Below are 24,469 nucleotides of genomic sequence, written 5' to 3'. Positions count from 1 at the left end.
TCGGTCGCCAGCTCCTCTCAAGCATCGTTCCTTAAACTTTTGTTAAAATTCCTTGGGATGTTTTGCATTTCACATAATTTCTTTACCTCTGTATAATTCCATAAAGTGCAACGTGTTTTGCTCGGTCCATTCCACGTTCACTGCCCACACAGACAGATGAATGGGTGTTGATTGATTGATTGATTGATTGATTTATTTATTTATCTATTTATTTATTTAATTATTTATTGATGTGAATCCTACGCTAACAGGTGGACTATCCTTCCATGGCACTGCAGGTACGGTTCCATCATCTATTCAGGAGCCCGAATAGAACCTGGGACCCCAAGCCCTTAGAGGCTTAGAACCTAGATTAACATCGGAAATCCGTACTTGCCATAAGTATAGTGGTTGAATCATTTTGCAACGCAACTTATTTGCGTACATATTGCGAGTTAAAAGGTTTCATGGGTTAGATGAGGTGATAGCTAAGCGACATAAGGCCGAGGAATGCGACAAGGTTAGAGTGAGTTTGATGAGGGAATAAATAATGTGAGAGGAGACATACTACGTACGAACTAAAACCTCGCTCACATTTTCTTTTGTTTGATTATGGTCGAATGTGTTTTTCGCTTCGCAAGTGATTTTTTTTTTTGTAGTGGGTTATTTTACGACGTTTTATTGACACATTGTTTTTTATATTATCACATTGACGAGGCCTCTTGTATTCTTGTACCTTCAGGCAAATAAAGAATATGAATATGAATATCTACGGTTATCTAGCGTCTGAATGATATGAAGGTGATAATGCCAGCGAAATGAGTCCAGGGTCCAGTGCCGAAAGTTACCAAGCAATTGCTCTTAATGAGTTGACGTAAACTCTCGGAAAAACTTCAACCAGGTAACTTGTCTCAATCCCAACCAGAATTTGAACCCGTGCCCGCTCGTTTCACGGTCAAGCAAGCTAACCATTACTCCATAGCGGTGGACGCTAGTGATGTTTCTAGTCGCCTATGGTTCTGAGGATAATTTTTTCGTTAAATTGATAAGCAATGTTATCAAAGCAATAAGTAATTTATGGCAGCTGGACGTTTCTTTCGTAAAGACGAGCTATTTTCTCTGAACAAAAATACAACGCCAATGCGGTAATAATTACGTAGCCTAGCTAGCGCTTGACGACGATTGCCCCGAAATTTGATTTCGACGATTTCAGTGATATTCCCTAAATCACATATTTCTCCTTCATTTCGCTGTAATAGCCAGATATAATATCGTACTAAATCTGTATTTTCTTCTAGTACACTCAAAAGATCGCCATTATACTCCGTAAACCTTGCATTTGAAATAATGCTTAAAGAATATAGTCGCGAACAAGAGTCGCGAATTTTACTAGCGAAATTTCGATTGTATTTTGTTTTACTTATTTCGGTACGGCCAGGTCACTAGTGGCGAGCTTAGTCGGCGCTGCTGTGCGGTCCGCCTTACAGTGACTCTAGTCCGCCTTATCCAGTTGTTCCGAGGGATGAAAGGAAGGAGAAGTGAAGTGTGGAATGAAAGAGGGAAACAGAGTACCCCGAGAAAAACCCCTATGCAACGTCTGTTTTTCCATCATACATTCCACGCAGACCGAACCCGGACCGTCTTAATGGAAGACCAGCGCACTAACACTGCAGCCACACATGCGGCAGGAATGGGTGTTACGCGTTCAGCTTCCAGGCACGTCCACACTTATTGCAACTTCATCGCGCTGGATCCTTTGATTTTCCGCAGAAAAACCGACAAGTGGTGGAACGTAGCGCGCCTCGGTCCGTAACGCTCAGGTTGCGGGCTCAGGTTACTTGCGTTAGGAAGCACCGTTCACTGTCCAGATAGGATCGCATCGCGGTTGCGTTACGAGGTTCGGTTGCAAGTCTGGACGCGTCTTTACACAAGACGGTCTTGGTTACCTAGGTTACACCCTGGCCTAGATCATACCACTATCTAATCACACTGTGGGTGCTATTCATAGACATTTCGCTAGCCCGCGCTACGAGCGTGCTAAACTAGCCCCGGCTATCGACTGGTTACTTGTACAGGATTCATATCACATCATATATCATATCGCTAACACTGGTTTATGAATACGAAAAACAGTTCGCTGATCATCCACTGGAAGCCCGCACTAAGAATGTCTATGACTACGCATACGTAGGCTACCTATTCTGCCATTCGATTAGTATTTTTTTTTAGGAAGTTAAGTTACATTTTCATTTGACTCATAATAATTATTAGGATACTTTTGAAAATTTCGGAAAACAAGCCGAACCTCATTTTTACATTATAAAATAATAAAATTGCCATTGACAACTTGACAAGTCAGACAATTCGATCTATCGTCTTAATGGACTGGGAAGAAGTTTCACTGCCATCGTGATCTAGATCACGATGGCAGATGGCAGATCACGATGGCAGTGGAAGTTTACAATCAACTGTTAGAGCTTCGATTGTAGTTACGTTCATCGATATTCTAACGATATCTCGAAAAGTGACATTCATATACAACTTCACTCACGTTAAATTTGATGTTTGTCAAAATGATTATGTACAATTGCACAACAGACACAATACTGGAAGTTCTGAAGTGTCATGATACTTTATATACTATTTAAATAGGCTATGGATGTTGTGTAGTGTATCTAGGCGTAAATATGTGGTGCGATAACACTATAAGTTTTGCACCAAATGTTTGTCGTCTGTGTGCCAGCGTTAGCGAGGTTGTCATCCCAATGTTCGGGAAAGAAGGAGAAAAGGAAAGAATTGATTTAAAAATAAAGAAATGCTTACCTATTGTTGTAAGTTGATAGTGTACAAGGTATTTAAGTTTGATAGTCTCGTGTTTATATTGGCGGTGTGTAAATTCTTAAAATGATCTTTGAGTAGCCTATATCTGTGATTTGTTGCATTCCCAGCTAGGGAATTTCAGGAAAAAATACCATATGAAGCATATATTTATGGCATGTCATTTTTCCTTTCATTGGTGCACACCAAAATATAATTTCTAAATTATTTTTCAAGCGCTTATTTCTGGTAATTATCAAAATGGTATTAAACCCCCAAATTTTTTATGTCACCTGACTAGACTAATTATGATTTATTTGCTTCTCACGCTCTAATAATTCATTTAGTGTCGATGTAACATATCAAACATAATTAATTCGATCACTAAACAGTAGAACTGTTAGAATTAAATTAACTTTAGTACTTAAAATAAATTTAATGTCCCTGAATTTTGCAACTGTAAGAGTTATTAAGGCTTCATGTACCGGTAGTAAAAGAGTAGGTAGACCTTATTGTAGGACCAGGGTGCGATTTAAGATTTGTGATAGAATCCTAATAATAGAGATTACCATACATAAAATTATTATTATTATTATTATTCTCATTCGATATGGCTCAACACTTGGTCGCACTGAATTGCTTGTCTTGCATCTTGATCATAGTAATAATTATATCCATGAGCAGGCTTACGATAAGATGTGTAATTCCTAAGTTATTGATTGTTGTCAGCTTGCCGGCCATGATAATACATCAATATTATTTTCTTTGCTTACTTTATAAAGTAGGCTATACTCATATTAAAACAATAAAATTATATTTTGTGACGGGGGGATAGAAGTTATCCCTGACAGGAATATGAATTTATGAGAGGGGGGATAACTTTCCAATAAGAGGTAAATTCCCCCATCTCCCGTTAATTCGCACACTGTGTAGGACATAGGTTGTAAAGGATTGGACAGCATATATCGGTAGGCTTATATTGTAAACACAACTATCAGTCCCCCGAACAATGACTGTGACAGTTTTTCGTACAAAATAGGTTAGGCTTTAGAATTTATAAAACAGTTACTTATATTAATGGTTGCTCTTTATGGTTGTGAAACTTGGACTATCACTTCGAAAGAGGAAAAGAGGTTAAGGGTGTTAGAGAATAAGGTGACTATTATTATGATGTACCGAAGTACATATGATATCATACTTCGGTACATCATAATAATATATGATATGCGAAAAATAATCACTTAGTGATTTAAGACGGTGCTTATTCCGTCGGATCCCTGCCACTTAGTCACTCATAACGAGTGCACCTCTGCACATGTGTGGACATTCTGCCTCTGTCATACATCTATGACGCAGTGCATGAGGGTAGGCTACTAGAGGGACCCCAAGAGGTGGAACTTAAACTGAGAGGATTTGATCAGACATCGGGATGGGAATCCGGTGTGGCTTAGTGGATAGAGTGTCAGCACGTAGAGCTGAAAACCCGGTTCAAATCCTGGTGCCATAGAGAATTTTTCTTCATTCCACTCATCCTTCATCATATGACGACGCAGATTTCTGCACGGAAATATCAAAGTAGGCCTACATCATAATAATTTTCAATCAGTTTTTTGTTTCATATGTTTTAAACTCCTGAGATGTCTCACTTCTATTTGTTGGCATTAAAAAATTCATCTCTTTCCCATGCCTAACAGTGTTATAGGCCCACCCTACAATGTGCTTGTTTGTCATGGCAAAACAATGTTCTTCGCGACATTTTGTATTTGTTTAATTACCAGTATATTAATACATTTTTATTTCAATTTAATTTTTTGTATTCGAAGCACATTCTATAGCTTGAATAGTTGCGTTTGAATTACAAAAGTAGAACTGGGTTGTTAATTTTATCCAGTCCTTCTAGAGAAGCTGTTTTAGTGATGTTTATTTATAGCTTCACTTTGTCATCTGCTACTTCTATTGTCCCTGCATCACCATCATTGTCGTTGAAATCATGTTAGTTTTCGAGAAAAGGTACATTAAAAGCAGTCTTTGAGTTAATGGAAACAAAACAAAAAAAAAAAAGTACTGGTAGTTGCAAAGAACTCGTTAATAAGTATAACTATTCATTCAATCAAAATTAAATTCATGTGGCATATGCAAGACACACATACACATATTTTTGGAAAATTTGGTCATTATTGATTGAATAGTTCAAAAGATAAAAGATTTAAATGGTAACCTTTCATTTTTGGTCACTTCAGTCTTCAACGTCTCCTTAAATGACATATTGGTGTATTTCATATTGATATAGATAGATATACATTTCATGCTGGAGACATTAAAAGAAATATATAGCAACGTCAAAACAAAAGGTACTACCTATTAATATTAAAATATTCCTCAAGGCCATAAAGAGGATTTGCTTTCAATTTAATCCTGAACGACCTTTTAAATATTTGAAAAGAAGATTCCTTTATACAAGAAGGTAATCTATTATAAAGTCTTATTGCAACCGTATCAAAACTCTTTTGAGTGATACTAAATTTATTCTTATTAGGATAAATATTATTTCTGTTATGGGTGGAATAATCATGAAGGTAACAATTAGCAGTTGAATTTAAAACCTTTTTCTTCATATAAAGAAGGCAGCTCAAAACATATACCAATGGCAAACTAAGTATACCCAACTTTATAAAAAGTGGTTTAAAATGCGATCTTAAAGAAGCTCCACAAATGATCCTTACAGATCTATTCTGCAAAATAAGAAGTTTAACAGTCAAGCTATGATTCCCCCATAACTAAGGTGACTTTGGATAAAAGCATAGTAAATCGTCAATGAAGAAGTTGAACCAAGACCATGACTGAATAATCTTAAAATGAATATATCTTTACTAATTTTATTAGCAATAGAATTTATGAACGTATGCTATCCTAAATCAGGATCAATATGAATGCCAAGAAACTTAAAAGATTTATCAAAATCATACTCTGAACGATTATAATGTTAAATTTAATATCAAATGTTTTCTCATCATATAATTTTTTAGCATTGCACCACTGTAATATTTTACCAGTAGTTTCGTCAAGAGCGCCTGTTAATACATCAATATCCGTATTGATCAGTCATGGCCAAATCATCAGCAAAAAGATAAGTACCAATGCATTCATTCTGAACATTAGGAGATAAATCATTAATATATATAATAAATAAAACTGGACCAAGTACAGAACCCTGGGGGATACCATGCCTGACTATCTTTAACAGAGAAGTATTACCATTAAAACTCAACAGACTGATATCTGTCATTTAAATATAATGTTAAAAGTTCAATATTGGCATTATCAGATCCATAAAAAGCCAGCTTATGAAGAAGAGAGCTGTGACAAACTTTGTCAAAAGCCTTCGATAAATAAAAAAATCTACTATAGACAAAATTACCACTTTCAAGACCATCTGAACATCGTTTAATAAAATCTGTAACCACATCTATAGTGCTACGACCAACTCTAAAGCCATATTGAGTTGGAGTAAAAAGAGAATTACTTTCAAAATAGTTAGTAATCTGCCTATTAAGCAGAATTTCAAAGAGAATTACTTTCAGAATAGTTAGTACTCTGCCTATTAAGCAGAATTTCAAGGACTTTAGACATAATGGGCACGATCTGTAAGTCTGTAATTATTAAAATTAAGTTTATCACCCTTTTTATAAATAGGAATAGCCTTCACAAATTTTAACACATCAGGAAAAGTACAACTATCAATACAAAAGATGAAAATATGTGCCAAAGGTTCACATATAAATTCATTGGCTAATTTAAGAATTTTAGAGTTCATGCCATACACATTCAAAGAAGAACTGTTACTAAGTTTAAGAATAACTTGATATACAGCTTCAACAGTAACATGATTAAATGTAAACATGCTGGTAGGTTTATCTTTAACCAAAATATAATCATTAACAGAATTATGATTAGGTATATTTGAGACAGTTCTATCAGCAATATCGACCAAAAAAAAAGAATTAAAGGCATTAGAATCAAATTCAGATAAAGACTGATTAGGTTTAGAACTATTTATTATTCAATAGATCAGAAACTAGCGACCAAGTTGTTTTATTATTATTTGAATTATCAATAATATTAGAAAAATAATTAATTTTGGTCAATTTAAGCAGTCTTTTATAATTCTTTTCAAGATTAGCATGTAAGTATTTATGTTTAGTCATAGCATAACATTTGAAAATGTTATAACAATACAAACATTTGCTTCTTAAGTCATGGAGCACCTTAGTATACCACTTAAAGTTATTAACCCTCACATTCTTGATTTGACATAAATTAATGGAAATTCCTCGTCTATAATATTCAATAAAATAGAAAAGAAATAAGTTTAATGAATCTTATAATTCATATTATTATGTATTGAATACAAACCAAGCCAATTAATCTATTTCAATAAATATAAGAAATAAAGTAAATTAATATGACTAAAAGATCGTATATATATATATATATATATATATATATTTAAATTTAGAATAATCTCCAGCAGATTTCATGTTACATAAAGCAGTAGAAAATATTATGGCATCATGATCCGATAAAACAGTTGGAATAATGTTGGCAGAGCATGTGTCATGATGAATGTTTATGACAATATTATCAATATCAGTACCACTCATACCTCCCCTACCTGGACAAGTTGGCTGATCAAGAACAGTATGGAGTCCGAAACTCGTAAAAAAATCAGTATGGACTTTCATATGATTACTAGTACCACAGAAGTCTACATTAAAATTAGCTGAGAGAATTACATTAATATTAAAGAAGATTTAAATATACCACAAAAAATTTCGTATAATTTAAAATAAGAATATCTCAAGGGCACAATTGCTATTATCAGGTGTTCTATAGACACATATGCAAAATGCATTAAGATTAACAATGAAACTACCACATACAGTGAAACCTGTTCAAGACGGAAGTGACATGGTCCTAATTTTTTTTCCGTTGTGGACAGGTTTCCGTATTATTCGGATGTGTCATTAAAATGGAATATTTTGTAATTCTATACATGAAAAACAAAATGGCATGCTGCAAACTGCAAGAAGTACAAAATATTCCGTTTAACCCACATTAAATCACCTTTCTGTCGCTTATTCCATTGGTGAATCACCTTGATTAAAATCTCATTTTCTATATTAATGTTATCGTAACTCAGTCATTAGTTTACTAAACATTACTAAAGTTTACTAATCTCATTGAATTTAATACCTAACAGTATGCTAAGTTACTGTATTGTATATCACTGCACATTATTAATTAATTGGACTAGGAGGCCATTTATTAGAAGTCTTGAATGGTGGTTTATTTAATTTCTTTCCTAGTTCAATAGCTTGCTTTGCAGAACAGATCCAGAAATTCGCTTGTTCTTTGAAAGATCATGAAGAATCCACTCCCACAACAGTTCGTTTATTTCCACATAAACAGTTGCTTTTTGTTTTTTTTTTTTATGTCACCAATATTGGCCGCAAGCCACTCACTCATTATGATCTTTATCTTTAAAGTGCTACACCTGAGTTTTCCACAACTGAACTTCAACATTATGTTACATACACTTCGTTTCTAATTTTCCTTTAACTCGATAACTTTTACTTCATCACTTAATGTTAATACCACATTTTACGCAGCTTTTTTTTAACTTGGAAATCACTACACTTGCGCTGTCTTTAGTATACCAGTGTGAAGCATTGAAAATCTTTGAAGGGACTCGTCTGCCTAATCAACAGGGTAATAAAATTTATGATTGACAGGCCGACACACTCTCGTACCCTCTAAAATTTTGCAAAGAAAACTTGTTTTTATCTTAGTGACCTACATATTTCGTATATTCCTTGAAATTACACGCTGTTTCAAAATATAGGCCTAGTTACAAAATATAGTGTGTCCAAAATATTGTTTCCGTTTTGAACAGTAGCAGACAGTTTCCATTTCCGCGTTGGACAGTTTTCGTTTTATTCAGAAAAAATTACACATGATACATAAAAATTTCGCCGGGACCAATAAATTGTTCTGAAATAGACAGGATTCCGGATTATTCAGGTTCCGATTTGAACAGGTTTCACTGTACTTCAAATTATTATCAGTAGCCAATTTGTGCGGAGTCAATAACTCAAGAACCATGCCTCGCATTGATATGTGGTAAATTACATTCTATTTAGATTGAAAAACATGTTTGATTAAAGTCAACTTAATTTTATCGTGGACTAGAGGACGGCAGGAAATGGGAAAGATAGGAGAAAGCTAGATTTGTAGTGAAAGACCTGCCCTTGGGCAGAACACTATAAATTAATTAATTAAATTCAAACGTAAAATAAGTACTGAAGAAAAGTTCAGAGCTAAATATAACAATAACTGAAGTACAGCGATTAATAAATTTCATTTTCAATTTTCTGAAACTGTTTTTAGTCCTGTGCTGTAGTGTTGTGGACTAAGGTATCATGCCTGGACTCATATTATGGAATGAGAGCTGGTTTGTGTCCTCCTGGGGAATGAAATTGTTTAATGAAATTTCGGCCAGTTTATAATTCCGGTGCCCACCTAGCATTGGGATGAATTTGAAGAGCTATGGTAGGTAGTGAAATCTGGTTCTGAGAACCATCTATAACGTCTGAGGTGATATAATGCTAACCCATGTACCGGTTGGATGATAGTTTATCTCTGCTGAATCATGTGGACTTCAGGGCAGCAGTTTCCTCGTCGACTTTGGCTCTCTATGGCAGGGATGTTCTGCTTACTAGTAATTCTGAGTGTGAAGTTTTTTAAAGCTCTTTCCTTTGGTGCGGCACTTTTCTGCTTGAAGCACATTGTTACTATAGCAATTAGAAAGATATACATGCAATGTTGCAGACCATGACAGACTGCAAGAGAGCTTAAAATAAAGCTTTCAATGTAAGGTTCACTTTGAGACATAGACCTAACTGCAAATGCAATAATTCTCAATACTGAAAAAATAGTTTCGAGAGAAACTAGACAAAATTCTGATGATGGTTCCTCAACAGCATAATTTAATGATTTTCTTTTTCTGCTTTAGGTGTTCTGAGTGGTTTGTGAAATCATTGAAGCTATGGTGTGATATATAATACACTTTTTAAAGCTACAGTAATCTATATAAATAGAAATGTTTATTTTCAACAAAAAAAATAAATGGTTTACGAACAATCACTTTTTTTCTTTCTTGATTTGGTTCTTAAAAGGCTTTTTCATTTGCGATCTGTTACATGAACATACAGCCTGTACTAAATAATTAATACATAATTAAGAAATTTAGTAACGAAGGTTATTGTAATAATTACTGCTTTTATTGAATGTATGTACGTACATCCCTGATATTTACATTGGGACACATGTACTCATGATGAAAGGCAAGCTTTTCTGCTGTGATTGCGAGCTAATATATCATGTCTACTTTATGGACTATCATGCGCACAATTAGGAAACAATTTTTAGCTGCACTTCACTGTTTATGTGGAGAAGAGAAGCTGAAAGTTGGGAAAATGTTAAGTTTGAGTGACCACTACTCTATTGAAATCTCTTTTTGCCAGCACTGCCCCTGTGCTCTGGACATTCATGTAATGCAGGGCTGGGCACCAGGAGTAAATCCAAACTCTAAACAGGGATGCTTAATATTCATCCATGACAGCATCAATGCTGCACGGTGTTTGGCAGGGAAGAAAGGGGTTGAAGAGAAGTCATATGGCTCCTTGTGAGAAAGTAGAATTCGCTCTTGGTGCCCAGCCCTGATGTAATCGTTTACAGACTTTGAAGAACTGATTTGGATTAAAACCTCAGATTGGAATCATTGCCATATAGCAAATAACTTCATGCAAGTAATATAGTAAAAGTGTTTCCTCGATTCATTTATATAATGTAAACAAATTACAATTGTTGTTTCAGGTGCGAGAGGAAGATTGCAAGCCTAAGCAGGTATGCTTCACGTGTGTGTCCAAGCTGGAGGTGTGTATGGACCTCGTAGAGCAGTGCCTGGCTGCTGAGTTCAAGTTCGAATCCGTACTGCAGTCTAGGTTCCCAGTTCTTAAGGGCATGACGACTGAAACTACTCCCTTACAGGTACTTGAATCAGTTAAATGTGTTGTTGCATTTATCATTCTGGAGGTTATTAGGCAGAAGTAGTATTTTTCGAATTTAATGCACTCTTTCTTCTGTAATTGCACAATAATAGTGACATTGCTTATGCTAATATGACTTCCTTCCCTCCTCCTCGTGAAGTTCTTGTGTTGATAATTTTAAGGCACAATTTTTAATAGAAATTGTTTGATAAAAGTATTATACAGTGGAATTCTTCTTAACAGGCACCAAAGGAAACAGGCTAGTTCTTCATACGAGATTTTTACCAGATAATTGAATAAATACTAGGGTGACTATACAGAAAAAGTTCGTATTTCATGGTGCCAAATATTGAAACTGCAGCCATGTGAAGCTTATTTCTCTATCTAACGTAAAAAACTGTGAATTTTCTTTATTAAAACACATCACCCCACAACAAATATAACACTAATTCTAGGTTCGAATATTCACTGAAAATGAAAGTCCGTGCAAACTTTCCAATGTGACGACACTGACAGCCCAAACATAACTGAATAAACATAAAAACCATGAATTTTCTTTATTAAAACATATTACACAACACAAATAATACACTAATTTTAGGTTAGAATATTCACTGAAATTGAAAGTTCGTGCAATCTTCCTAATGTGGCAACACTGACGGCCTGAACATAACTAAATAGACATAAAAACCATGTGGATTTTCTTTATTAAAACACATCACACAACACAAATAATACACTAATTTTAGGTTTGAACATTCCCTGAAAATGAAAGTTCGTGCAGTCTTCCTAATGTGGCAACACTGATGGCCCGAACAGAACTAAATAAACATAAAAACAGTGTGGATTTTCTTTATTAAAACACATCACACAGCACAAATAATACATTAATTTTAGGTTCGAACATTCCCTGAAAATGAAAGTTCGTGCAGTCTTCCTAATGTGGCAACACTGACGGCCCGAACAGAACTAAATAAACATAAAAACAGTGTGGATTTTCTTTATTAAAACACATCACACAGCACAAATAATACATTAATTTTAGGTTCGAACATTCCTTGAAAATGAAAGTTCGTGCAGTCTTCCTAATGTGGCAACACTGACGGTCCGAACATAACTAAATAAACATAAAAACAGTGTGGATTTTCTTTATTAAAACACATTACATAACACAAATAGTACACTAATTTTAGGTTAAAATATTCACTGAAAATGAAAGTTCGTGCTAACTTCCTAATGCGACGAAACTGACAGCCCAGACTGTGACATTGTGGCAGATTAAAACTTTTTTTGGCCTAGTCGAAAGTGCTGTTGTTTTGGTATTGCCGGTTATTTGGGTGCCAGTTACGAGGGATTTATTGTAATTTTTCTGCAAAGTACACTTCTTATAGTCTTGCCTGTGTGTTTTTCCATGTTTCAGAGTGATGTGGATACTCAGAAGAATGGGGCAATACCTGATTCAGGACTGGGTGTTGTGCCGATATTGACACCTCGACCAGCTCGTGTCTGGCCTGAAGATATAGGAAAAACTGATCACAACACAGGAAATACGTTAACTGTGCAACATGATGGAGGAGTGATTGTGCTGAGCAAAGTTGATGCCGAAGCAGTGGGGCATCATCCACGCGAAGAATGCCAAGATATCCTACTGATGGTAGAGCTTAAGTACAAAGACGTAACAGAACCGCAACAGACAAATGTGGCGAAAGCCCCAGCTGTTACATACTCAGTAGAACCCCACGAAAGTATTATATCCAAACCACAAGCACAGTCGTTCACGACAGAAGCAAATAAATCGCACACAGTTTCTTATACAAATGAGATACCATCAGTTTCGACTGCAAAGACACACACCCTAGCTTATACCATTGAACCACAATCCGCCACTTCTACCAAAACATACACACTCACTTACACAACAGACACACAAGTAACAGCTGCAAAGACTCAGAGCATCTCTTACACAACAGATGCACAGCCTGTTAATGTGTCGAAGATTCAAGCATTTTCGTACTCCACAGATGCTATAAATAAACCGCAGACTGTGACGTATACCACAGACACACAATCAGACTCCACAGAAAAAACTCACACGTTGGTGTATGCAGCAGACCAGCATCCTGCTTCTCTTACAAAGACTCAAAACATGGATTTCGCAGGTGATATCCAACCAGTAGCCTTAACAAAGGCTCACATGTTATCATATACGGCAGAAGAGTCGTCTACATTGGCTGGGAAAACTCATTTGCTTGCATACTCTGCAGAGCAGACAGCAAGTAATGGTGCCAAAACACATCTACTAACATATACATCAGATCAGGTACCTGAGACACAGAATGTATCTAACGTTACAGCTGAGTTGCAGCCAAACACACTGGTAGCCAAGACAGAGTTGCTTGCTAATGGAGCAGAGGTTCAGTCTGATACCAAGAATGCTACACTTGCCTTTCCAGCCGAGCAGGACGAAGTATTGGGGCTGGAAAGCAACATACAACAACAGACTGCAATTCTCATAGAAGCTGACAAGTAAGTTCTGAGATGAAGATTACCTTTTATCGCGTGATGGTGTAGTGGTTACTGTGTTTGCCGTTGTATCTAGAATTCGTGGGTTTAAGCATGGCCAAAGACAGTGGATTTTTGGGAAGTAATACGAAGTGTGGCTATAAATTAACCAGACTGATGCTCTAAAATTACTTGCAGAGTAATGTTTTCACCTTCGATGTCTCCTCTCATCGATCCCTACGTTGCTCCATGCGAATTTTCCACTATTGATAGCAGTGCTGCAGGTCTTTTTCTGAGAGCTTGTTCATGAGCTCTTTCGCTTTTGCCTTCACTGCAGCTACAGTCTTCTTTTAACTTTATCATTTAAGGCATACATGGGCACAATTTTCGGTTACGTGAGGCACTCAATTTGAAATAGTTTGTTTACTAGGAGAGGAGACTGCAGAGTAGGATGGGTAATATAAACTCCTGTGACCTGCGTCACCTTATCGTAATCGCTAAGGCAGTCAGTGGCGAATTATTAGGAAAGCGCTTGGTTAACGTGAGAGACTCGAAAACTTTTATTCAATTTGGCAAATTAATTCGGCAGCTTTAATCATAAACCTCTTTACTGTTTCTCCATCATTGAATTGATTTAAATCACAGGTGAGAAATTGCGTAACTAGCCAATAATATTCCATCACGTTGTCTACGCTTATTTTCTTGAATATTCTGGCATTTCTCAAGATTACTTAATAGATTTGCACGTTCTCGACCTAAAATAATTTCAGAAAATCATATTTCGTTTTCTACGCACATTTTATTATTTTTTTTTTTTATAAATTTCTTTTGGAAATAATACGTACAAACAACATTTAATTCCTCGTACCTTTTAATGCAGCGTGTTTAAGGTATAATGTCGTATTTAGTATACTATGCAAATGTTAAGATCATAAATTTTCTTCGGAATAGTACGAAAAATAACATTTAATTTGTCTTACCTTCTAATTCAGCATGTTCTTTATGACATAAGGAGTAATGTCGTTGTATATTAAATGTATTAATGCCTAATAGGATTTTCGAGCATAACATACATCGTATGTTCTCCCCTTCTAAACAGCAAAAAAACTCTTCCTCCCATTTTTCATGAAATAATCGTTTTCTAACGCGTACACACTGCTTTGATAATGCCATTATGCCACCACTGATATTGCTTATGAAACTGATATAGAACCTGACCACGCCTAGGAGCTATGTGAGGGAGGAACAGGGACTGTGAAGATGATGTCACTCAGAGCGATAAGCTCTGTGAAGGTCAGTGAGGCACAAATTCTCAAGTGAGGCACGATGCCCATCTGTGATTTAGGGTTTCCAGAATGTTCTTATAGTAGACCTGGTTAGCAGTCTGCCCTTCAGTTATCCACTCAATGTAAATGATGCCTTGGATATCGAAGAAAAAAAAAATTGTTATTGCTTTGAATTTTAACTTGCTCATCTGTGCTTTCTTTTTCTTGGGGAAGTTGGACTCCTTCAATGCATGGATTGGCGCTTTGTTTCTGGGTCATATTAGAACATATGCGTTTCAACACATGTAATTGCACATTCCAACAGGTAGGGATCATTTTCAGTGTTCTGAAGGATATCAGCACAAATTTTCATTCAGGATTCCTTTTGTTCAGTAAAGAGAAGTTTTGGCACCACCTTTGCACATACTTTTTTCATGCCAAGATTTTCATGTAAAATGTAAGTTTCTTTATCAATGTTAAGACATTTTAACAATTGCTCGAATACTCAGCTAACAGTCTTTTCATATGTTTAAGATCAAGTGTGCAATCTCAAGTAAAGAGATATTAATATTCTGTTTTATGTTTCTTATAAAATGCAAATTTATTTGAGAATTCTTTTTTTATATAACCATAGGTAATATAATGTAATAGAACCGGAACATTTTGATGACTAAGATACTGTTCTAGTTTGTCTTTTTGTCTCATTTAAACATTTATAATGTTATTTATTTCAATGATGTATGTTATTCAAAGTTACGAAATCTTTCCACTCCGACCAAATGCTATTTCGAGAATGATGAGCAAGTCTCGATGTGCACAAGAGTTAAGAGATAAGACTCGAAAGACAAATGCAATGAACACAGTGAGCGAGAGCGGCAGTTAGTTTTGTTCATCTCTAGTATGTACATATGTATAAAACAGCAAAATTTATAACTGCTTTTTCTTTCTTTATGGTCACAGGAATGTTGTCTAAAATGCCTAAATTAATTTGTAATTTTATTTAACAGAAGAAATACTGAAATCAGAAGTAAACACTGAAATACTGAAACAATTGTCTTTAGAGACAATTAATATTAGATATCCTCCACAAAACTGGCTTCATTTATACACAGACGGATCCTTGATCTCCAGAGAACAAGGTGGCGGTGCAGGTGTTACGTGCTGTCTCTTCTCACTTTATAGATCTCTTGGGTATGGAACAACAAGTTTTGATGGAGAAATCATTGCAATAAGTGAAAGTCTCAGGAATCTTCTATGCCACATCAGTAAATTTAAAAATGCAGTTATATTGTCAGACTCCAAAGCAGCTATTCTATCAATAGTCTCTAAACACACACCTTCATCTCAAACAGCAGAAATAACTAAAATGCTCTCTCAATTAATATCACTCAATAAAATAATTGTATTCCAATGGATACCACCCCATTGTGGAATCCTGGGAAACGAGAATGCGGATGCTTTAGCAAAGAAGGGCAGCACTGCTACTTACAGACCTGTTACTAAATCTACGTATTACTCTGTGAAAAGATTTATTAAATCTACATACTTAGACTACAACAAACAAAATTTGATAACACAATCCCAAGGGGAAAAATGGAACTCTCTGCATCAAAATCCACAGTTAATTCCCGATTTACCACGAAAATCGTCTGTAGCTGCATTTAGATTGGCAACAGGCCATGATTGTTTGGCCAAACACCTACACAGAATTGGATATATCAGTCCCCTAACTGCCCATTGTGCAACTCAAATCAAGAAATGGATTCAGAACACCTCAAAATCTGTGCTTCAGTGGCTGGTCATGATAATATCTTTGAAAAATATTGGAGTGCAAGAGGTCAAATGACTTTATTGTCAAACGCCTGGCATTAGAAAACAACAACTTTCAGTTTATCTTTCTTGATGGTATACATTGATGTTGAGTAGATTTCTTTTTCAATCCATTACCTCATTCCTCTGTGTTCCTATTCACCAGTGTGAAAAGATAAAACATTCCATCACCAATAAATTGTAACCAGAAGGTACGTTTATAATATTATTATTATTATCATCATCATCATCATCATCATCATCATCATCATCATTATCATTATTATTATCATCATTATTATTATTATTATCATCATCATTATCATTATTATTATTATCATCATCATTATCATTATTATTCTTCTTATCATTATCATTATCATTCTTCTTATCATCATCATCATTATTATCATCATTATCATTATTATTATTATTATCATTATCATTATTATTATTATTATCATCATTATCATTATTATTATCATCATCATCATCATCATTATCATTATTTATATGAAGGGTTTTAAACCAGATGCAACTAATGCATACCGGTATGAAATAGTTTTGGAAATATTTAAGGTTTAAGTTCAACTGCAAACAGTTAAATTCATATGGTGTCAAACTAAATCTCACAATTGCAGTTCTTCAGCAGTTAGGAAACAATAATTCACATTTACCACAATGTAGATTAAGATAAGAAGGTGTGATTAATATAAGAAACTTAATTTCTGTGATATTGTAGAATAGTCACGTACTGACATTTTCTTATACATTGAGAAAACATTTTGCTATATAATGGTTATAAAATAAGATAGATATTTGGATTTGGAATAGTATCTGTTTCAGTTTTAAAATGCCTAATTTTTGTTAAGAGATCAAAGAACTATTAAACATATTTGAAATTGTCAGTGAGTGATGTTTATTATTTTATTTACCACGTTTGTTTAAATATGCCGGAATAGCTTGATGCTCTCTATCTCTTAGAAGTCTTTAGAAGAAATATGGCGCGAACATTTCTAGCCTTTAAATGAGGAGTAACAGTTACGTAGAATCTCTTTTATGCATATGCCTTTATGCGATTCTGTAAATGGAAGGTCTCTAGACTCCTTGTCAGGGTGTACAACAGTGGTCGGCATTTTCGTACATCTGGGGTTCCGACACTGACTTAGACGTACCGATCCCACCAATTCACTCTCACACAAAATCAAAACAAACTTCTTCTACTACTCAGAGGTGGCTCACATATACTTATGACAAAACTACAAAGTAAGTGTTATGTTTTACTCTTTATTGAGAGGAAAAGTAGCTCATTTAATAATAAAATAAAAAAGCCCAAATAAATACATAAAAAGAGAGATTTCTTTTAGATTATGAGCTATAGGTCTCGCAAGTACAGATTACCGACGGAAGGAATGCGAATCAAACACTGCGATAAGGAAGAGTGGGTGAGAGGAAAGGTCACGAGATAACTTGAATGATATTCAAGAGTACAGTCAGAAGAGAAATGACATCGATAGAATCAGTCTTGCGTTGTGATAGTTACATTACGACTTTAGTTTGTTCCATTGCATGTGAATACGTATCTTGTATCGCACGGTATTATTATTTAATTCATAAACATATGTTGTGCGTTTAATTAGCTTCGAATTTTTCTCTTGCTTTGTTCTTTATTTCCACAGCGATGTCCTCATCTGTTCATCTTCTTGGAAGAGACAGTACTTCCATCAGCTCGCATCTCTCCCCCCTCGGCGTGCCTACATACTGTACATACGTCAAAACAGACAGCAACGCCACCATTGCTTTTCGGTAATCGTTTCTTGCGCGAGCTATACAAAAACCAATCAACCGATTGTAATGACCTTACACCTTAAACAATCAATTTTACTATATGCTACTAAATGCCTAGGGAGTTTGCATACATCTTCCTTTTTTTTATATAATTTTTTTTTTTTTTAACAAATCTTGCAACCCTATTATTCGCCCTGACTGTGTGCAGTTCATAGATGTCACTAGTGCTGAGAAGCATAGACCACTTAGTACATCAGAGACTATCCAGAGTACACCAAAGGTGGTAGGTCCACATTACATTCGTAATGATTGATGATTATAATGGAGAATTGTTGGGCTGTCACAGGGGAACCAAAATGTCCTGAGAAAACTCCTGTGTTGTAATTTCAGGATACAGTGTAACAGCTAAACCAGTTCAGTTCTGCAGTTGATTGCACACAAGGTAATGTAAATGTTGTTGTCATATCATACAGAAGAGATCTTAGAAATTTAACTTCACTTTAACAGGTACAAATCAACAGTTGAAGAGGAGAACATCAGCCCACCACGCCCAGAGAAGCCGTTCCCATGCACTGTGTGTGGGAAGTCATTCATGAGACGCACAAACTTGAATGCTCACATGGGAGTGCACACGCAAGTCAGACCACACAGCTGCGACCAGTGTGGTAAAAGCTTCGTGCTGCGATGGGACCTGACACTACACCAACGCATCCATGCAGGTCTTTTCTCGTGCGAATTCTGCAACAAAGCGTTCAGTGTGCGTGGTAAGCTGGAGCGGCACAGGAGAACTCATACTGGTGAGCGCCCGTACCCGTGTACGACATGCGGTAAAGCATTCGGTGATAAACGCAATCTGGAGTCTCACAGGCGTACGCATTCAGGTGAGAGACCTTTTGTTTGTGGCACTTGTGGTCGTAGCTTCCGTGTTCGATCACATCTCTCCGATCACCGACGTGTTCACTCACAAGAAGCACCTTTCACTTGTGATGTCTGTGGAAAGTCATTCAAATGGAAGACTAATCTAAACATCCATCTTAAGGTTCATGCCGGTGAACGCTTTCCTTGTAGTGAATGTGGCAGGGAGTTTGCACGTCGGGCAGATCTCGCCAAACACAGGCGGTCACACTCGGGTGACCGTCCTCATGTTTGCGGGATATGCGGCAAGAGTTACGGTGATAAGGGAATGCTTCAGAAGCACCTCAAATCCCACAGTGAACACAAACCATTCTCCTGTGATATATGCGGGAAGAGTTTTCACTATCATTGGTATCTTGCCACACACAAAAAGACTCATGCGGAGGAAGGTTCTTTCAGCTGTGTTCAGTGTGGCAAGGTGTACAACAAGCGGGGGAACTTGTTGAGTCATGCCAAATGTCACCTCGTGGACATAGCTGCAGCCACTGTCAAGACTCTGAACTCTGAACTGGAATCTTCAGTACTGCCAGAGCAAACACCAGGTGTCGAGACTGCCCTTTGAGATACCAGAAAAGTATTAGTTCTACCTGAATTTGTAGCAATGGTTTTATCAAATACAATTTTTGTACTTACTTGTGTGTTGATAACAATTGAAGAACCTCGTACCGTCTTCACTGATCTACTGGTTTGTGTACTTGTTACAAACCCAAGTATTGTGGGTTCAATCATGATTGAAGCCAATGGGTTTTGAGTGAAAATCCTAAGCATAGCTTTTATGAGATAAGGAAGTGAAGTCATTTGTCCCATGTAGTAAATTCACTCGCGTTAAAGAAACCTGTCATTTATGAAAATGAATAGAAGCAAAATTGTATGTACAATTCTAACATTATTCCATCCTCAACATTGATAATTTAGGCCAGTAAATTTTTAGGAAAATTGTGTTAGACAAGAAAAAGAAGTTATTCGTCCCTTGTAGAAAATTACTCCATATATTAAAAGAGAAAACTTTTGTTTATTAATTGAAGCAAGTAAAAGAAAAATAGTATGTCCAACTCTGACATTCCATTTCCAACTTTTTGTACAAATATCATCACAATCATAATGGGAAACATGCACTATATTTTTTCTGTTCTTTGAATAAATTCTATGATCTTTTACTTGAAGTGAAAGGTTTGATCAAAATAACTCTTAGTTAAAAAATAATATTTTTTTAGTTCTTATTCTGAGGCATCTGAAACGGATGTGATACTACAAAATCTCTGTAGTTTGTATAATGGTTCACTTACAGTTATCTTGTTGGTTGTGGTTAATTTTTATGTTTGCTCTCTGATACTGTTGCTGGCTGCATGCAGATTGTGCATTTATCTTACGTTGTTGATGAATTCAGGAAGGTAAATCTGATAATCCACTACATGTAAATTTATATTAGTAACTACTTTCACAAAAAGAAAAATTGCTTTATGTTCGCCAAAATTCGAGACATCAAGGCCGAAGGATAAACAGCACTAGTATGGTCTTTTCTTGAACCATTAATTTTGGTTATTAATACAATACGAGGTTTATTATATTATATTATTTAAACATTTATAGGTATTGATCAAATTCCGGCAGAATTAATACAAGAGGAAGAAGCTCATTATCTAGCGAAATTTATAAGCTTGTACTTGCTATTTGAGAAAAGGAAATTGTATCAGAACAATGGAAGGAGTCCATAATTGTACTTATCTTTAAGAAGGGGGGGGAAAGACTAACTAGTAACTTTAGAGGAATATCACTTTTGTTGACGTACAAAATTTTGTCTAATATTCTTTTGAGAAGATTAACTGCATATGTAGATGAAATTATTGAGGGCTCATCAGTGTGGTTTTAGGCGTAATAGATCGACTATTAATCAGATTTTTTGTATTCGACAGATATTGGAGAAAAAATGGAAGTGTAAAGGTACACTACATCAATTATTCATAGATTTCAAAAAGGCATATGACTCAATTAAGAGAAGTTTTATATAATATTCTTATTGAATTTGGTATTCCCAAGAAACTAGTGTGATTAATTAAAATGTGTCTCAGTGAAACATACAGCAGAATCCATATAGACCAGTTTTTGTCTGATACTTTTCCAATTCACTGTGGACTAAAGCAAGGAGATGCACTATCACCTTTACTTTTTAACTTTGATCTAGAATATGCCATTAGGAATGTCCAGGATAACAGAGAGGGTTTGGAATTGAACGGGTTACATCAACTGCTGTCTATGCAGATGAAGTGAATATATTATGAGAAAATCTACAGACTGTTAGGGAAAACACGGGAATTTTACTTGAAACAAATAAAGAAATAGGTTTGAAAGTAAGTCCTGAAAAGAAAAAGTATATGATCATGTCTCGTGACCAGAACATAGTACGAAATGGGAATATAAAAATTGGAAATTTATCCTTTGAAGAGGTGAAAAAATTCAAATATCTTGGAGCAACAGTAACAAATATAAATGACACTCGGGAGGAAATTAAACGCAGAATAAATATGGGAAATGCCTGTTATTATATGGTCGAGAAGCTTTTGTCATCCAGTCTGCTCTCAAAAAAACTAGAAGTTAGAATTTTTAAAACAGTTACATTACCGGTTGTTCTATATGGTTGTGAAACTTGGACTCTCACTTTGAGAGAGGAACAGAAGTTAAGGGTGTTTGAGAATAAGTGCTTAGGAAAATATTTGGAGCTAAGAAGGATGAAGTTACAGGAGAATGGAGAAAGTTACACAATGCAGAACTGCACGCATTGTATTCTTCACCTGACATAATTAGAAACATTGAGGTGGGCAGGGCATGTAGCACATATGGGCGAATCCAGAAATGCATATAGAGTGTTAATTGGAAGGCCTGAGGAAAAAAGACCTTTGGGGAGGCCGAGGCGTAGATGGGAGGATAATATTAAAATAGATTTGAAGAAGGTGGGATATGATGATAGAAACTGGATTGATCTTGCTTAGGATAGGGACTGATGACGGGCTTATGTGAGGGCAGCAATGAACCTCTGGGTTCTCTAAAAGCCATAAGTAAGTAAGTATTTCCATCTAATAGTAAACAGTGTTTGTAGAAAAGGTTACAGGAATTGTACTATTAGATATGTCCAAGTGCACAAAAGTGTCCTAGGTACAAATGACGAGAGATGTGTTATTGCATATTGGCATTCATAATGCACCATGTCTGACTTTTCAACAAGAATAGACATCATAGCAAATTTCTATAACAAATGGTGAACAAGCAATGAGAGGTGGGGGAAACTTTGTATTGCATGTACATAACTCTGAAACAGCTATTGAAGTTTTATGACATAAGACCAGTGACATGGCATTATCGAGTCATGTGACATTTTAAAAATTCGGTCTGGTTTTATTTGCATTTTTGTCAAGAAAGTCTTTTATTTTTGTTAAGCGTTTTCTGTCTGCTCTTCAGTGGTTGCCTTTAATGCCCTTTTTTCTAAAGTTTCTTAATTTTTCGAATATACAGTAGAATCTCTATTATCTGTGGTAATGAAGGGGATGAACTGAACGGTTGATCGAAAAAATTGGATAATCCGTAAATATAAGATTTTCATAAATTAAACTAAAATTTCGTAATTTCCTCTGTGGTGTTGTGTTTAACATGCTAGGTAATGAATAAAAACTTCAGTGATTTAAGTACTGTTATCAACGACTGGTTTTAAAGACCAAGGGTGATGGTTGTCTGCAGAAAGACAGGAAAAGTAGAAGTCTTGTGTTGTAGATTTACGTACAGTTTTATTCTTGTAGGCCTATTTTTTTTTTTTTTTTTTTTAATAAATAGCGCACAGTTGTAACGCCAATCTTTTATTCTGATGCGAAATGAGCCACAGTTTCTTCCTCAAATCTCTCAATTATTTATAATTTTTTTATATAATTAGCACAACGCGTTTTCTTTTGACACCTGCGGAAGACATTTTGCATAGTAGTACACAGTACTGCCACTCGAATAGTAAGGATAAGGTCTGAATGGTAGGCCTACAAGGGTTGGAAGTTCTTGGGGCAATTTCTTTGAAAGCATGTAGTGACTATTTTACAAATTGGGAAAAACATCCCCTCCCACAAGTAACTGTTCCTGTTGCCAGTAACAAAAGCATTCCTACTACAAACTGTGTAAGGATAAAGGCTTGTAATAATTAATAACTTTCTGCAGAACAAATGTGAACTAACATAACGTATAGCACTTAATTTGTTCTCTGCAATAAAAAAAAGGAGCTAGAGAAAGACAGTCGGATAATCCAACAGTCGGTTAATAGGGTGACGGATAATCGGGGTTCTACTGTATATTATGAGACTAAATTATATTTTTCGCTTTCAGTACACAATGAAATTCATGCCTGTTCCCCATTATGAGAGCTACTGGTATAAAATTAACTTGTCTCAGAATGTCACTGGTCCAGAAACTTCTCTTTGTATCAATACTTACCAATTTACATGAATTAGTTGCGCACTTTTTAAAAATGGATATCAAGTTTTCTTATGACCAGTATTGCAAAGCAGAAAATCAACTGACTCTGATAGTAGTCCTGTTTGCTGAGTGGAGCAGAAGTTTCTTTCTGGAGATACAAGCATGAGACTATGTCTTGTGGTTGGATGGCATGAGTAGATGTGTCGTGGCTACTGAACCTTACAAGCAAACATTCTCATGGGGGCAAATAAAGTTTTTTTTTTCTCCCACTATGTTAATAGTGTCAAAACAAGTGCTTACACAAATTTTGGCCCTCAAGCACAATTACGAGGATCCTCAAGAGAGTATTTCTCTGGGGCCGTTTACAGAAAAAAACACAATTTCGTAGAAAGATTTATTGGAACAGATACAGCAATTGTTCAGTTGTTTTTCAACATATTCCCCATCGGAATTGAGACATTTGTCATACTGTGGAATCAACAGAGAGGTAGAGACAGCTGTCATACACTGGTTTCAATCCCGGAGGCAGACTTCTACAACACAGGGATACAAAAGTTGATCTCATGGTATGACAAATATCTCAATTTCGTTAGGGAATGTGTTGAAAAATAGCTCAACAAATCTTTCCATGAAATTATGTTTTCTTTCTGTAAATGGCCCCAGGGTTACTTACTTTCCGGACGGCCCTTGTAATTTCACTCGAATGGCCAAAATTTATATAAGCACTTGTTTTGACATTATTAACATGATGGAAGAAAAAAAAATCAATTTTTTTTATTTGCCCCCATGAGAATGCTTGTTAGAGGAGAAGGTTTTAAAGTTTTTTCGTTAATCTTCGTG

At 35.7% G+C, this 24,469-nt stretch overlaps 1 protein-coding gene across 2 annotated transcripts; it reads left to right on the top strand.

Annotated features, from left to right (window-relative positions):
* The first annotated feature begins 2,428 nt into the window (after positions 1-2,428).
* Positions 2,429-24,378, top strand: LOC138712352 (uncharacterized). Of its 2 annotated transcripts, none has more exons than XM_069844015.1 (4): positions 2,429-2,810; positions 10,732-10,905; positions 12,325-13,430; positions 18,776-24,378. In XM_069844015.1, the coding sequence occupies exons 1-4, from the start codon at positions 2,667-2,669 to the stop codon at positions 19,743-19,745; spliced, it is 2,394 nt and encodes a 797-aa protein (XP_069700116.1). In that variant the 5' UTR covers positions 2,429-2,666; the 3' UTR covers positions 19,746-24,378. The 2 variants fall into 2 exon arrangements, with proteins under 2 accessions (XP_069700116.1, XP_069700117.1); XM_069844016.1 differs by having other exon boundaries at positions 2,659-2,830.
* Positions 24,379-24,469: the final 91 nt, after the last annotated feature.

This window comes from Periplaneta americana, chromosome 13 (genome assembly GCF_040183065.1).
Source record: "Periplaneta americana isolate PAMFEO1 chromosome 13, P.americana_PAMFEO1_priV1, whole genome shotgun sequence".
Taxonomy (NCBI): domain Eukaryota; kingdom Metazoa; phylum Arthropoda; class Insecta; order Blattodea; family Blattidae; genus Periplaneta; species Periplaneta americana.
This window is presented reverse-complemented; position numbering and strand designations above follow the sequence as displayed.